Source organism: Oncorhynchus gorbuscha, linkage group LG08, assembly GCF_021184085.1.
Source record: "Oncorhynchus gorbuscha isolate QuinsamMale2020 ecotype Even-year linkage group LG08, OgorEven_v1.0, whole genome shotgun sequence".
In the NCBI taxonomy this organism is placed as follows: domain Eukaryota; kingdom Metazoa; phylum Chordata; class Actinopteri; order Salmoniformes; family Salmonidae; genus Oncorhynchus; species Oncorhynchus gorbuscha.
Genome location: NC_060180.1, coordinates 45388436 through 45403954, shown reverse-complemented (window position 1 = coordinate 45403954; position 15519 = coordinate 45388436). Strand labels below are relative to the sequence as shown.

Below are 15519 nucleotides of genomic sequence, written 5' to 3'. Positions count from 1 at the left end.
TAGTCCCACGGTCACGATCTCTAAATACATAATGTCTATTTGTTTGGCCCGTGACCCACCATATTATATATTGGCCCACCAAGCCCAAAAGTTTGAGAACACCTGCTCTAGTGTAATTGTGTTTCCATCAGGAGTGTGACACTAAAGACTTGGGGCGAGCAGAATCAACAACCTCTGCATCATTCAAGACAGTTGCTTTGTGAGAAGGTGTTGAAGTTCACTGTTAGCCATTGTTATGTAAATTAAAGCCGAAAAGTACACAGGGCCTGGGCTTGGCCCCAAGTCTGGGCATGTCCCTCGGAGCCATGACCCAGTGAGATCCGGGTGCCGGGCCCATGTAGTCGGAAACCGAAAAATCTGTCTTTTGGGTGAAACACCAGGATAAACCCTAATTGGAAACTCGCCATTAGCCCACTGATTTAGCCTACCTATGAGTGATATGAGTGAATGCATACGTTTACTCTACTATGTTACCTAGTAAATGCAAGCACAAACAATATCACGTTACATTAAAATACCACCCATTGTGCAATTTAATTGTTCATACATAATTACATAATACAATCAAATATAAAAAAGTATACTATTGATCAACATATACAAACTTTAAACAATTTTCAAAATACATTTCAAAATACATTTCCCAACACATGAATAGAGCTTTAATGCCTACTAACATATGACTCACACACACACAGACACACACACGCACGCACACGCACACACGCACACACGCACACACACACACACTTTATAGGGTCTATCCAAAGCAGTAGCAGCAGCAGGTGGGTTCCTTGTCTATCTTGTACTTCCCAGAGTCAGGCTGGTCTCTACACTCAGCCACAAAGGCCTTCAGCTGGGACACCAGGACTCTGTCCTTCTGGTGTTGCTGAAAATAAACAGTATGGCAGTAAACTTTTTGAACATTTACATACAGTACTATACTATCACCATGTTACATAACCACTGTTTTGTGTGCTGTAACATTAAATATACCAGGAAGGAGATGCAACATTATACCAGATCATTGAATTACCATCTTTTCTCATTGAACAGGCATGCAGAAGATAAACAGGGACGGTTACTTTTGAATATGTCATGCCATGTTAATTCAAAAGCTGACCTTGATGGTCTCGTATGTGTCTGTGATGAGGGCAATGAACAGACTGAGCACCATGTAAATGAAGAGAGAGAGGAAGGAGTAGAGGTAGAGCCTGCTGAACAGCCACACCATGTATCTCTTCTCTCTCATCTTCTGGAAAGTGGAGTACAAGTCATCACCGTTGATCAGAGAGAACAGGCACTCCGTCACCTTGTCCAAGGTCCGGAACTGGCAGAAAATCAATTGGTAACACTTTGCATTAAGGTATGTTGTGCTATAAAGGATTATAAACTTGTATTAGTTATACGTAATAAACCCTTGTAACACGTTGGTTCAAATTGTAGCCCTTCATATACTAGACTGACTTTATATATGTGGATTCTAAAATATTTTGGGCCTACATATACAGGTACCGTATACCTTTTTGGTTTTTAGTGTACCTACTTACTTTCTCATGATACGGCCCCAGAACAATCCAGCCACAGAAACAGTAGCCCAGGTAGATCAAGCCAGCGCAGCAGGAGAAGCGGATCACATTTGGAAACGCTGCCCGTAGGGCCAGAATTAGGATCTAGGAGGAACAAGGAACCTTACTCATCTATGTTTCACTATTTGAATATGTGCTGTCCTTTATGAATGCCATGTACTGTAATGTTCCTATTCAAAGAACAAATCATTGCTGGTGTGCTGATGGAGCATTGCTGTTAAATTGAGCTCATTTCTTACGTTAGTCCTTACGTTATATTTCTTAAAGAAACCCAGGTAGCGGATAACTCCAACCCAGACAAGCATTGTGGATGTCCCAAGCAAAATACTGCAGACATCATAGTTTGTAAGGTCCTGACAAATACAGAAATATGAATGTCATATTGGACATACAGACACATGAACAAAAGTTATGTGCTCAGGTGTAGTCACTACACCTTAGTCTGTATTCCTATTTTGAGGGCGGATCCAGCGATGGTCAGTGTATCGCTGACGATGATCAGAATATACCAGCCGTTCACAAACTCCATGCGCTCAGACCAGGACACAGTTTTACCAAAGTATGTGTGGAAGAATGCAGTGTAATGCTGAATGAGAGAAACACACACCATAAGCAAAAACACATCAATATTAACGCTATTGTTACAGTGAGTAGGCGATCATGAGATGGGTATGCTTCTACTTGTATATTGTATGAATGCCTGACCGTATTCATGGTATGTACAATCCTAATATTTAACCTATTACCCTTATAGAATGGTCTTCATAACTTACAAACTGGAGCTGAGATCCTTTGCAGACTGAGCGTGTGCACAAGATGAGAGAGGTAAAGCAGGCGAGGATGACGAGGGAATCAAACAGCAAGAGGTGGTTGTTCTTCCCAGCTGCAAATTCAATCAATCAGTAAATTAGATAGTGACACTTTTTCCCCATGCATATAGGATGGAGGCTGACAGATTACTGCCACTGCAAATGGTAGGATCTCTACTGTAAATGTATGAAATATGCACTGTAGTAATGAACATGCTGAGCAACCGATTATGAACATTTCCTAAATGTTTTAAATTGTGCCTCCTTCTGGCATTGAGAGGCACAGCCCATGTTAGAACTACAGTATGTTACAAATAAGGAGACGTGACAGTCTGACTCAGCTCACTAAACACTCTAAATCTTAACTACTGAGGTCACAAAGAATGTAGCTATTACTCAGACAAATCATATGCTGACTGAACATTATTTTACTTTTTTAACATACTGGGATGATCTTATCATATACTTACAAGTGCTTTCAACATTCCAGTCTTTACATTCATTGATTCCAACATTATTTTCTAAGTTAATCTTTATCCTCCCACTGTGTGCACGATTGTCAAACATTATCTGCCAAAAATAAAGTCAGACAGAGACATCATTTGCTTGTGAGTTCTAGCAAGGATGACTGAATCCAGGTTTCAGCAGCTGGATTTCTACTGGTTTAAGTAACATTTTAAATGCACCATTACTAGAAAATGGAGAATTGACTAGTTATTCCATGACACAAATGAATCCGTTAACTTTGTTGACTCGCTACTGGTTTCCATTTGTCTTCTCCATTGACACAGAGGACATCTGCATCACACTTAAAAGCCTAAAAGAGCTTGAAGAAGTTGTTTCCTGAGTCATACAACCCACCACCTACAATTATACTAAAGGCATAACAGTCTGGGAGCTCGTGGTGGCGCACTGTCTGCAGGTTGATGGCTTTCAACGTGAGGTAGATGTTTACTGACAACAGCCTGAGTGAGAGACAAAGAAACATTTGTGATTATAGACTACAACAAAAGAAACCTAGTGTAGGGGGCCAACTGTAGTTTGACTGTTGGTCTGGTCAGTCACCTTTTCAAATCCAGAGAAAAGTTAATGTCTCTTGACAAAGTTTTATCCTCCAATGGCTCCAGAGGATATACGGAAATACATTCTGTGAGGAAAAAACAGAAAGGTCTTCATAATATACCTTCATCCAGTGGAAACCCTTGTAATGGTTGCAAGCAATTCCCAAACTTCCTGTTTCTGCAGTCACACGAATGAACTGACAATGTGATAAATACTATACACTGAGTGTACATAACATTAGGAACACCTGCTCTTTCCATGACATAGACTGACCAGGTGAATCCAGGTGAAAGCTATGATCGCTTATTGATGCCACCTGTCAAATCCACTTCAAACAGTGTAGATGAAGGGGAGGAGACAGGTTAAAAAATATTTTTAAGCCTTGAGACAATTGAGACATGTATTGTGTATGTGTGCCATTCAGAGGGTGAATTGGCAAGACAACATTTTTAAGTGCCTTTGAATGGTAGTAGATGCCAGGCGCACCAGTTTGAGGGTGTCAAGAACTGCAATGCTGCTGGGTTTTTCATGCTCAACAGTTTTCCGTGTGTATCAAGAATGGTCCACCACCCAAAGGACATTCAGCCAACTTGACAACAGCTGTGGGAAACATTGGAGTCAACATGGGCCAGCAAACCTGTGGAAAACTTTCAACACCTTCTAGAGACCATGTCCTGACAAATTGAGGCTGTTCTGAGGGCATAAGAGTGTGCAACTCAAAATTAGGGGGTTGTTCCTAATTTTTTGTACACTCAGTGTAAATCTACTACAACAACAACACACAATCTGGGCACTGACAGCTGTGAGAAGCCAGATATCTGTAAATAGGACAAACAGTCCACGGTCAGTGTTTAGTTGAGCATGTAAGCAGATATCTAACAGCTGGAATGGATTCATCTAACAAAATGACTTACATACTGTTTATTCCCAGTCAATGTGGGCACATACATTAAAACTTAACATTATTCTCCCTTATCATATTTATTTTAAAGATATCTAAACCATGTTATTATCCTCTCTTATAGAACACTTGAAGCTATCACAAAAAAATAAATACATAATGAAATGGTGTGCTCTTGTACCTTTGTCTACATGTGGGTCTATATCAAAGGTGTCGTTGCCAGGGGAGATGCTGCCTTTCCTGAAGAACTCCTGACAAAGGGTCAGAGGGGTGTACTCGCCCTCTATCTTCTCATACGCATGGTTCCCTACCGTCAGGTTCTGCAGGTTTATAAACTGAAACAAGGAAAATATAGTGAGACATGATATACAACCGTGTTCTTGGCCAGATTTGTCACAGGTGGTGCAAATGAGGAAATTGACTAAATTGTTGGGTTGTCAACATGTTTAGGGTAGCTATAGTTTCACTATAATAATAATAATAATATATGCCATTTAGCAGACGCTTTTATCCAAAGCGACTTACAGTCATGTGTGCATACATTCTACGTACTATAAACAACACCGTGCTCCACTGTTTGATAAGTCTCATATGACTGTGTAAAAATGTTAGATGACACGCCGGGAATCAGCTACTGTATCCTTTAAATACTGTGCTGTAATCTACATGACATATCATTTACACTGGTAGCGAACAAGCAGTGAGAAAGACTTTGCTCTTTTTAGGCCATTTGAAGTCTACATTACCCTATCGATGACGTAATAGATGTGGTCGTACACATCTGTTTTGGTGTACACTGCGTATCTGTCCACACGTTGGTCCTTATATTCTTTCAGGAAGAGGTGTTTAAACACCATCAGGTTTTCCTCTTTAAAGGTCACCATCATCTCGTTACTCAATCCAAAAGACACCAACTGAGGAAAACAAACATGTAATAGATACATACATCAATTATGCGTAACACAAAGCATTTGAGATTTTTTTTTCATTTTATTAAAGTGAATAAAATATTTGGGATTTTAGACATGGTCTTTCTAGGGACTTCCATTATTGTGTAATGCCACTTTGGCTCACAGTCATGGTTTAATGGGGAAATGGTTAAATCTATGGGTATTTCACTTCTCTAGGCGGGTATATTGTACCTATATTTTACATGACCGACAGTAGTAGCCTAATTCTCCTCCTACACTGTATTCTACAGTAGCCTACCTGGAACGTGATGATGGCAATTTTCAGAATCTGTAACATTAGTTTCCATGGTTTCCGGCCCCTGGCTCTATATTTTTCACAGGGGTTCATAAAGAAGTACTTGAGCCTCCTCCTGAAGTGTTCCACCACTTTGGAATCACCGGGGCTCTGGCTGGAGATGGGGCACCGGGTGCAGTGGCCATTTGGGCTCCTCTCCTCTGCTGGCCCCTGGGGCACAAGGGGCTCCACGTCATCCATCGGGGCAAGGAGATCCTTCTATACTGTAGACTATACTGTAGATACCACTCGATTAGTCACACACAGATTTGACATGACAGCCAAAGTCAAGGGAAGAAGTGGCAGTGGTTAAAATGAATCAGCATTCTGATTGTCATTTCAGCTGGTGTTTAGTCAAACACAGGATTTCACCATCTTGGAATTATGAACGAGTACTGGGCTACTGAAACTAATATAGAGAGAGTCAGGCAGAGTCAAACAGACATGTTTCTGAAAGCGCAGAGTAATGTGATGAAAGAGAAAGAGTTCAGCCATTCCTTTCATTTTGATCTTCATCTAAACAGGTTGGACTGCATTCAATGACTTCTGTCGCTGTCACTTTTTATGCTCCCATGGGCTCCATAAATGACACTAAAACAGGATAAATTACACTGGTCTGTGACATCTACGAACACTTCTTATTTTCCATTACTCATTAACATGAAGATGTAGGCCTACAGCAGAGCAAACACATAAACAACTTTAAAAATACCTTTCTATTGGTAATACGTAGGAAAATGTCATGTGGTCCACATAAAGTTGCTGTTCAACGACAATTGATACAGTTCTGTCTAACACAAGTGGCAAAAAAACAAACATTTACTGTCCCAAATCACCAAATATAAATCAAGATACAACCTCGTTATTTGATCTAACTATTTAAATGTCTTCATCTTTGTCTTTGTCATCATCATCAACAATTTGCTAGGTTATTCCTACTAAAAGTTGGAACATAAATGGAACGGCGACGGTTTATAATTTACCTGTGATCCAGAGATGCACCTGCCGCGCTCTACTGAGCAGATTTAGTGCGTGAACAAGCACGTTTTTTTTCTGTCAACATCGGATAGAACAGACACGGAGACACTCGATCACTGTGACTGCCATTCTCTCGCGTCATTCTGCGGTTTTCCTCTTTTTCCATAGTAGCGGGAAGATGTTTGGGGGGGATAAAAAAGATCCCCGTGCTAAAGACGGCAATAGGTCCGCAAATAAAGAACTAGAAAAGGCCCAGTGCACTACTTTTGTGGAAAAGAAGGATGTTCTAACTAAAAAATGTTTTGCCCGTGCTTACAGATGACTATATTGGTCCGCTAACACAGGATTAGTAAAGGCCCAACACCACTTGTGGGAAAAATTTAACCGCATTTTTTAAAAATATATATTTTTTATATTTCATTTTAATCACCCTCAGCACCCCCCCACCTCCAAAAAAAACGAGTTCCCAAATACAGAAGGCCTACATTTACAAAAATAACTGAGTTTTGAAGTATGACTGAAAAGCTCAAGTTTCATGCATGTAATTGCCTAATTTACTTCTCAGGATTATACAATCATAATTAAAGTTGGGCAATCAAAAAATAAGGATAGCATGTATTTCTATGAGCCATTAGATCTTTAACAAACATGAACACATTTGACCGGAAATGAGAAATGTCTCCTGTGTCTCATATTCCTTTGATTTATTTATAGTTCTAAATGATCAAGATCTTCAACCTGAAAAGTACAGACACATCAATTATCAAAATGATTAAAATGACAATCTTTTTGATCATAAGTAACACCATTGTACCATGACTCATTAATGCCCTATCACAATAAGAAAATGTATCATTAATAATATAAGTAAAAACAAACCATTTCAATGTAGGCCTACCACATTTTGTAACTATAGTTTGGTGTGCCTAAATGCATATGATGAACAACTTATTCCAGTGTTTTGTGTAAATGCAGAGAAGTTGTCTTCTGATGATCTGTGATCCTTACAAGGACAAATCCCTACTGTAGCTGGCATGGTGTGGCATGTTGATGCTAGCATAGATATATCATGACAGTTAATCATGAACTCACACACCCATAATTCATAGGAAAGGAGCAGTGTTGGAGAATGACGACATACTTCGACCTTAGTCCAAGTCCAGAATAAAGTGAACCTAGTGCCTTCAGAAACTATTCACACCACTTTACTTTTTACACATTTTGTTTTGATACAGCCTGCATTTAAAATGGATTAAATTGAGATTTCTTCTGTCATTGGCATACACACAATACCCCATAATGTCAGTGTTTTCGAAATGTTTACAAATGTATTAAAAATGAAAAGATGAAATGTCTTGAGTCAATAAGTATTAAACCCCTTTATTATGGCACGCCTAAATCAATTCAGGAGTAAAAATTGCATAATAAGTTGCACGGGCTCTGTGTGAAATAATAGTGCTTAACATGATTTTTGAATAACTACCTCATGACTTGAATGACTGTACCTAACACATACAATTCTCTGTAAGGTCCCTCAGTCAATGTTGTGGGGTTGTGGGGACCAGTATGACCCCCCCACCCCCCCAAAAAAAACAATGTAAGCACAAAATACTGTAAGTCGCTATGGCTAAGAGCATCTACTGAAATGTAAAAAATGTAAACCACAAAGAGCAGGGAGGTTTTCCAATGCCTTGCAAAGAAGGACACCTACTGACAGATGGGTAAAAGAAAAGCAGACATTGAATATCACTTTCAGCATAATTACACTTTGTATGGTATATCAATACACCCAGTCACTACAAAGATACAGGCATCCTTCCTAACGCAGTTGCCGGAGAGGAAAGAAACTGCTCAGGGGTTTCACCATGAGTTTAATGACTGTGATAGGAGAGAACTGGGGATGGATCAACATTGTAGTTACTCCACAATATTAATATAATTGACAGAATACATACATTCCAAAACATGCATCCTGTTTGCAACAAGGCACAGAAAAATGTGGCAAAGCAATTAACTTTTTGTCCAGAATACAAAGTGTTATGTTTGGGTCAAATCCAATACAACACATTACTGAGTGCCACTCTCCAAATTTTCAAGCAGAGTGGTGGCTGCATGTTATGGGTATGCTTGTAATTGTTAAGGACTCGTTATTCGTTAAGGACAATAAACAGAATGTAGCTAAGCACAGGCAAATCCTATAGTTAAACCTGGTTATCAAGAAGACAGTGAAAGTTCCTGACTGGCAGAGTTACAGCTTAGACTTAAATCTACTTGCAAATCTAGGGCAAAACTGAAAATGGTAAGTCTAGCAAAGATCAACAACAAATTTGACAGAGCTCGAAGAATTCTGAAAACAATAATGGCCAAATGTTGCACAATCCAAGTGTGGAAAGCTCTTAGAGACTTACCCAGAAAGACTCACTGCCAAAGATGCTTCTATAAAGTATTGACTCGGGGGTGTGAATAATTATGTAAATGGAATATTTCTATATTTGATTTTCAATAAATTTGCAAAAACTGTCATTGTGGGGTATTGTGTGTAAACAGGCAAGATTTTTATTTGATTTAATATATTTTGAATTCAGGCTGTACCACAATAAGTCAAGGGGTATGAATACTTTCTGAAGGCACTGTTATGTCTCAACCCAACTCTCTATGCGTAAGGAAGGGGCATTTTACAAATGAGGACTTGATAGAAGCAGAGTAAAATTCATGAGGGTACAGCTTATGATTGAGGCATCATTAGTAAGCACTTACTTATTTCATATTGAACCCAAAACAGGTTTGTCCAGCTTTCGGTTTGACCCAGTGGATAATGTAAGGCATGGAACATACTTTACAAGTTGATATTTGATTAAAGTTACACTCAACTAAAACCATTGATAAAACACATACACTGATACGTACAACACATTTGAAGAGTGAATGTTTGTTATGAGTAATGCTGGGAAGTAGTCCAGGGCGGGGGGGGGGGTCTCATTAAGATTTTGGTGGGAGCTGAGGTGAAGGGTCCCTGTATGACATGAAAGTGGGTGTGGAGCGTGACCTCAGGGGCTGGAAGTTGACATCCCCTCCGCTGATCGCCGTGCTCCTGTGTGGTCCAGCGTCCATGTTAGATGAGGCCTCTGGCAGTAGTAGCACTTCCTGCGGTAGGGGGGGAGCCCCTGGGTCTCCAGGCCTAGGCAGTGTGGAAGAGACCTGGGATGAAGACACAGCCATGCTACCCCCTCGCATGGATGACAACACGTCCTTCCCATGGCAGGAGGCAACAGGCTGGTTGAGGAACCTTAGGGCGTCAGAGGTGGATGGGCTCCCTTCTCCGTTGTATAACATGGTGGATGCCAGGTTGGACTCATATGACAGTGTCTTGGAGAGGTCTTTATTGACCCCTGATGTGTCCTGAGTTGGCAGGAAGCCCGAGGTGGAACTGGATGCCCCTGCTGTAGAGGGCCAATGGGAGATGGTCATGATAATGGTACTAAGACAGTGAAAGACCACTGAGCTAAAGCCTATTAGCTCGGGGAGCTAACACACATCGTCAGGTCTCAGGCAAGGTTACTCGTCACTCAAGTGTGGTTCACCGAACCTCCTCTATTAAATAATACAAATAAAAAACAACACTTGAACACACACACAACGTACCTCTGAGAGATTCTATCTTCTCGTTCTTCACCTTCTGCACTTCATCAGTGATCTTGGTAATCAGGAAGTTGAGCGTACGTCCTTGTTGGATGGACTCGATCAGGGCATCCAGCCCCCGAGGGTTCTCAGCCAGGTAGTCCAGGAGCAAGCCCGTTTTCTTGGTCTGCGTGATCCTGCAGCTGATCTCCTCTGTGTCGTCTCGCGTCAGGATCTTCCGCGAGCGCAGGTAGTCAAAATGACGGTCAGCCCGGATCTTTTCACAAAGGTACGGCCGCAGCCTCGTCAGGACCTAGACAGAGAACAGCAAGATGGAAACTGTGGGGTGTTGAAGGATGCTTTCTCGACCATCTGTATGTTATATAGGGCCAGTATTAATTGATATATGTTTTATCAAGTGTGTGTGACCAGAGGACTGACTACTGATGGCTATAATGTAAATGCACTGAAGGACAGGTAAACATGTGTGGGAAAATAATTATTAGAGTATGGACATGCCTTTGTTAATCATTAATATTAATGGGTTATGTAGTGGCTTCCTTTTCTCTTTACCATAGCCACTGCCCTAGCCTGAAGAGGGGTTGTTTCGTACACATACAGTCCACACTATGTTTCCAAATGGCCAAAACATTCAATGAGATCCAGGGATATGGTGCAACAAAAAGGTTTATTCTTCTAATATCTAACAAAAACAAAAAAGATTATCCAATCAACTTAAATCAGATATTACTTGACATGGAAATACATAATGTGACCTGTTTGTAATGTCTGTATGGTCAAAAAACTATACCGCTCCCGCATCTAGCAAGGACTCCTTGCAAAAACTTACCACAGTACAATGAATGAGCATAATATTTCATCATATACATTCATATTTAATATATTTACACAAATGTACATGGAGCTCTGTATGTTCTGTCTTTTATACAAATATGTCCAAATCGGCTCTAATAGGTTAGGTATAATACGAGAAGGAAGAATTTTATTTACACTATACATACACACATAGGCTTCTGTGAAAATGGGGTAGCCTATAGAGGGTGCGGCATAAATAGGTTACTTTCACTTCTTTATTATGCGCAATTCAACATTTTAAGTGAATAACTTTATGGTAAATAATTCTTGTAAAACCAATTCACTAACAGTTGAATTGACAGTCAGACAAATAGGCCACTTACTTCCTTTTTTATATCGGCCATTTCATCTTCTGTCAGGTGAGGAACATCCATCCTACTCACCCTACCTAAAGTGTCAAATTCAAGTCTTCCGGGTACTTTACGAGATTAAAATGGCACACTAAAAATATTTAAACCAAAAGATAGGCTCCGGTACACGGATATTGTATTTTCCAGTGCGTAACTCTTGTCTAATATCCTATAGTCTAGTTATTTGCTGATACAAAACAGAAGCTTCCAGAGCCTCGGTAAATATAAGTTTCTCATGAGTGAACCGCTGCCAATTATTACTTCCTGATTGCATGGATGAGTTTACGCAAGTCATGTATGGGCAAGTGAATGATGAGTGTTTTTTAAATATTTTTTTTTATGATGCGTGTTTTTCATTCAGTTGTGCTATACTATTCAGCTACTATCGCATCACCACTGTTTTTTTCCATTAGGGGATTTAACAACATATTCCAGTGTTCAAATAATCTATTGTTATTCTCTGATTTTTTTTTTTTGCTTGACATGGTCAAATGACTGAAGCATAAAGTGGGACCTGTTTTTCTAATTTGGCGAACAGAAACTAGATGTGAAGCTAGCCACAATAGAATTTGGAGAGAGCTGAGGCGACACAGCCTCGCCTGCCCAAATTGACGACGTTGTCGCGCAGCTCAGAGTCGATTGGAGACGAATGGGTTCAGTCAGTAGTCCTGATGAGACCTTCCTAGCTAGCTAGTTTATGCTGGCTAGCTATCAACATCAACAGCATGGCTTAATTAAAAGTCGATGGGCGAGGGGAGAGAGAATATTGGACACCATCTGGAATCTGGACGTCACCATGAAAGGCCAATTAGCTAACATAACGAAAGAAAACGGTGTTAATAACCAAGTGTTGTGTTGCAACCTGGTCTCAGTACATTTCGTATTATTCTGTATGTAAATTCGAGAAAGGTTTGAGTATGATATGTTACTTTTCGTAAGGTATGTATTAATTTGTGGATGTCCATCACTCATTTCGTATGATATGTTACAAATGACAATTTGCATTATATGTTACGAATTTTCAAAATGTACAATATGGTACAGATTTGCCAAAGGTATGATATGTTACGAATTCTAACTAGGTGGCTAACGTTAGCTAGGCTAGGAGTTAGGGGTAAGGTTAGGTTGAAGGGTTAGCTAAAAGAGTTAACCTTTTCACACATACCAACAGAAGGGTGTGATCATTCTACAGTGCTCCCTGCAGCATATATTCAAACAGGTGTGATTAGAATGCTTATTTAGAACATCCAGTTTTGATTGACAGCATTTGAGCTGGCTACACAAATTTTTCAAACGTTTTGCACACACACAGTCCTTATTTCCTGAATGTGACCAGTTTATTTTTGGAATCAATGTTCAGACATTCACAGAAGTAGCAACAGCATAACACAATTCTCATCCAAACCGGAATATGTAGGCTACATTTGTCCTAGTGTGAAATGGCTAGCTAGTTAACGGGGTGCGCGCTAATAGAGTTTCAATCGGTGATGTCACTTGCTCTGAGACCTTGAAGTAGTTGTTTCCCTTTTGTGGAGCAATGGGTAACGATGCTTCGAGGGTGACTGTTGTCTATGTGTGCAGAGGGTCCCTGGTTTGAGGCGAGGAGAGGGACGGAAGCTATACTGTTACATTGCAATAAGCATTCGAATCACACCGGTTTGAGTGTACGCTGCAGGGACCACTGCATAATGATCACACCCGTTTGTTGGTACGTGTGAAAAGGTTAACCCCCCTTTTGACCTCTTCATTCTAACATCTTTGGTCTGGCAGATGTTTACGTGACACCCAGAATGCATTGTAACAAAGTTGGCGCCACACATGGCTGGCAAATAGCTTAGCATTAGCTCATTGTAATCAGTACAACCTTCAAAAAAATATTTTACACACATCATGGGTGTCCATTACAGTCTATGCAATAATCAGAATGCATTATTTGACACCAGTACTTAAAAACATGTTAATAAAACTGTAAATACATTATGCTCCATACATATGCTACAATAGAAACAACAACACGATATACAGAAAATAAGGCACTTACTTTGATAGGAACGCACACATGTCCAAAGTTATTATTTGTAAGGAAACCAATGAAGGCAATGCAAGTGCCAGCCAGAAAATGTGCCAGTTCGTGCAAGACTGCGCAAATGTCTGCATACTTTATCTGCGGAAACACTGGAATTAGTGCTTGAGCTCTCCTGGAAGAGTGTCCGGCTCAGTAAAGCCTCAAACATAAATTGTTCTCAACACTGAAATGGCCTACTTCAATGTGAATCAATGAGGAGACAGAACACACCTCAATTAAAACTGTCAGAAAATAATAATAATTAGAAATGTACAAGTTAGTACAACTAGCCTATAGATAATTAGCATGCAGCACACATTAACTGTCCTGTTGTGTAACAATCAAATTTTGGAACAGTGAGTGCATTCTGACATCACGTGAATAAAACAACTCACGCTGGGGTGACCGTTAGAGATATTTGGAACTGACACGTGAAAAGGTTAAGGTAAGGGGAAGGGTTAGCTAACATGCTAAGTAGTTGCAAAGTAGCTAAAAAGGAGCAAGTAGTTGAAAAGTTTCTAACTAGCTAAAATTGTCTGTGATGAGATTCGAACAGGCAACATTTGGGTTGCTAGACATTCGAGTTATACGTCAAATCAAATCAAATCAATTTTTATTTGTCACATACACATGGTTAGCAGATGTTAATGCGAGTGTAGCGAAATGCTTGTGCTTCTAGTTCCGACAATGCAGTGATAACCAACAAGTAATCTAACTAACAATTCCAAAACTACTGTCTTATACACAGTGTAAGGGGATAAAGAATATGTACATAAGGATATATGAATGAGTGATGGTACAGAGCAGCATACAGTAGATGGTATCGAGTACAGTATATACATATGAGATGAGTATGTAGACAAAGTAAACAAAGTGGCATAGTTAAAGTGGCTAGTGATACATGTATTACATAAGGATGCAGTCGATGATGTAGAGTACAGTATATACGTATGCATATGAGATGAATAATGTAGGGTAAGTAACATTATATAAGGTAGCATTGTTTAAAGTGGCTAGTGATATATTTACATCATTTCCCATCAATTCCCATTATTAGAGTGGCTGGAGTTGGGTCACCCCTACCAACCACCATCTTTTAGTTTTTGGCTTAAGTAACAAGCTGTCTTCAGTAACCATACCACATGTAACACATCTACTAATGAGTGTCCTGGAGATCTCTTTACTACGTTACATCTAGTGAGACCAGGCTGGTATATTGGGTTGCTCATCATTAGCCAGACTAGATGTTTCTAGCCACAACCAGGAACTAACTAGCTGGGGATTCCTGGCAATGTAAATAGTTTGTATGTATGCTTGTTCTTTGTGACTATTCCTCTTCTGTTTGATATTTGTTTATTAATCATAAAAATGAATTTGATTAAAAAAGGAGAAAAAAAAGGAGGCTGGGGTAGGCTCATTATCAAGACCCCATTCAACTCTCGCGGTGCGACATCAATTTTGGGCACCAGGCGTGCCCACATAGCGTCCACCTGGAATGTGCGGTTCACCTTCAAAATAAAAGCCCCTAATTGAAACCGATGCAAATGGTAACAAATAGTGGAATCATGCCATTTTTGCATTAGATCATGCTAATCACGGTTGGAATGTTGTTATAGAAATTAAATAAAACACAATTATTAGTTCATTTGTAGAAATCAGTTGAAATCGCACTGTGGATGTAGTAGACTTCAGAATTGCATTCATTGTACGGTCTTACCTATGGATTGTGGATCAATGAAATGGGGTATCAGTATACTCATTGATACCCACAGAACACAACTGTGAAGAGATTACACAAATATTAGCATCATAGCTCATATTGTGGGACTCTGAAACCACTGTGAAATGAGACACATTAAGCGTATCAATCAACTTACTATGTGTATTGGACATTCACATTGCACTGTACAGCCTTACCTATGAATTGTGGATAAATTGGGTATCAGTCTTCTCAGTGACAACCACAGAACACAACAGTGAAGATTACACACATATTAGCATCATGGCTGATATTGTGGGACTTTGA

The 15519-nt window shown here is 39.8% G+C and overlaps 2 protein-coding genes across 5 annotated transcripts; both read right to left on the bottom strand.

The window, feature by feature from the left end:
- Positions 1-515: 515 nt before the first annotated feature.
- Positions 516-6879, bottom strand: mcoln3a (mucolipin TRP cation channel 3a). Of its 3 annotated transcripts, none has more exons than XM_046359618.1 (13): positions 6590-6879; positions 5571-5842; positions 5108-5275; positions 4543-4696; positions 3464-3545; positions 3267-3363; positions 2869-2968; positions 2363-2472; positions 2026-2175; positions 1829-1942; positions 1551-1673; positions 1124-1330; positions 516-889 (listed from the first exon to the last, which is right to left on the bottom strand). In XM_046359618.1, the coding sequence occupies exons 2-13, from the start codon at positions 5805-5807 to the stop codon at positions 761-763; spliced, it is 1671 nt and encodes a 556-aa protein (XP_046215574.1). In that variant the 5' UTR covers positions 5808-5842; positions 6590-6879; the 3' UTR covers positions 516-760. The 3 variants fall into 3 exon arrangements, with proteins under 3 accessions (XP_046215574.1, XP_046215576.1, XP_046215577.1); XM_046359620.1 differs by having other exon boundaries at positions 1841-1942; positions 6590-6874; XM_046359621.1 differs by lacking the exon at positions 1829-1942 and having other exon boundaries at positions 6590-6878.
- A 2217-nt stretch (positions 6880-9096) lies between these two features.
- On the bottom strand, positions 9097-11690 carry LOC124040882 (B-cell lymphoma/leukemia 10-like). 2 transcript variants are annotated; one of them, XM_046357992.1, is made up of 4 exons: positions 11402-11690; positions 10776-10905; positions 10227-10515; positions 9097-10024 (listed from the first exon to the last, which is right to left on the bottom strand). In XM_046357992.1, exons 2-4 carry the CDS (start codon positions 10776-10778, stop codon positions 9564-9566), a joined length of 753 nt encoding a protein of 250 aa, XP_046213948.1. In that variant the 5' UTR covers positions 10779-10905; positions 11402-11690; the 3' UTR covers positions 9097-9563. The 2 variants fall into 2 exon arrangements, with proteins under 2 accessions (XP_046213948.1, XP_046213947.1); XM_046357991.1 differs by lacking the exon at positions 10776-10905.
- Between the last annotated feature and the right edge of the window lie 3829 nt (positions 11691-15519).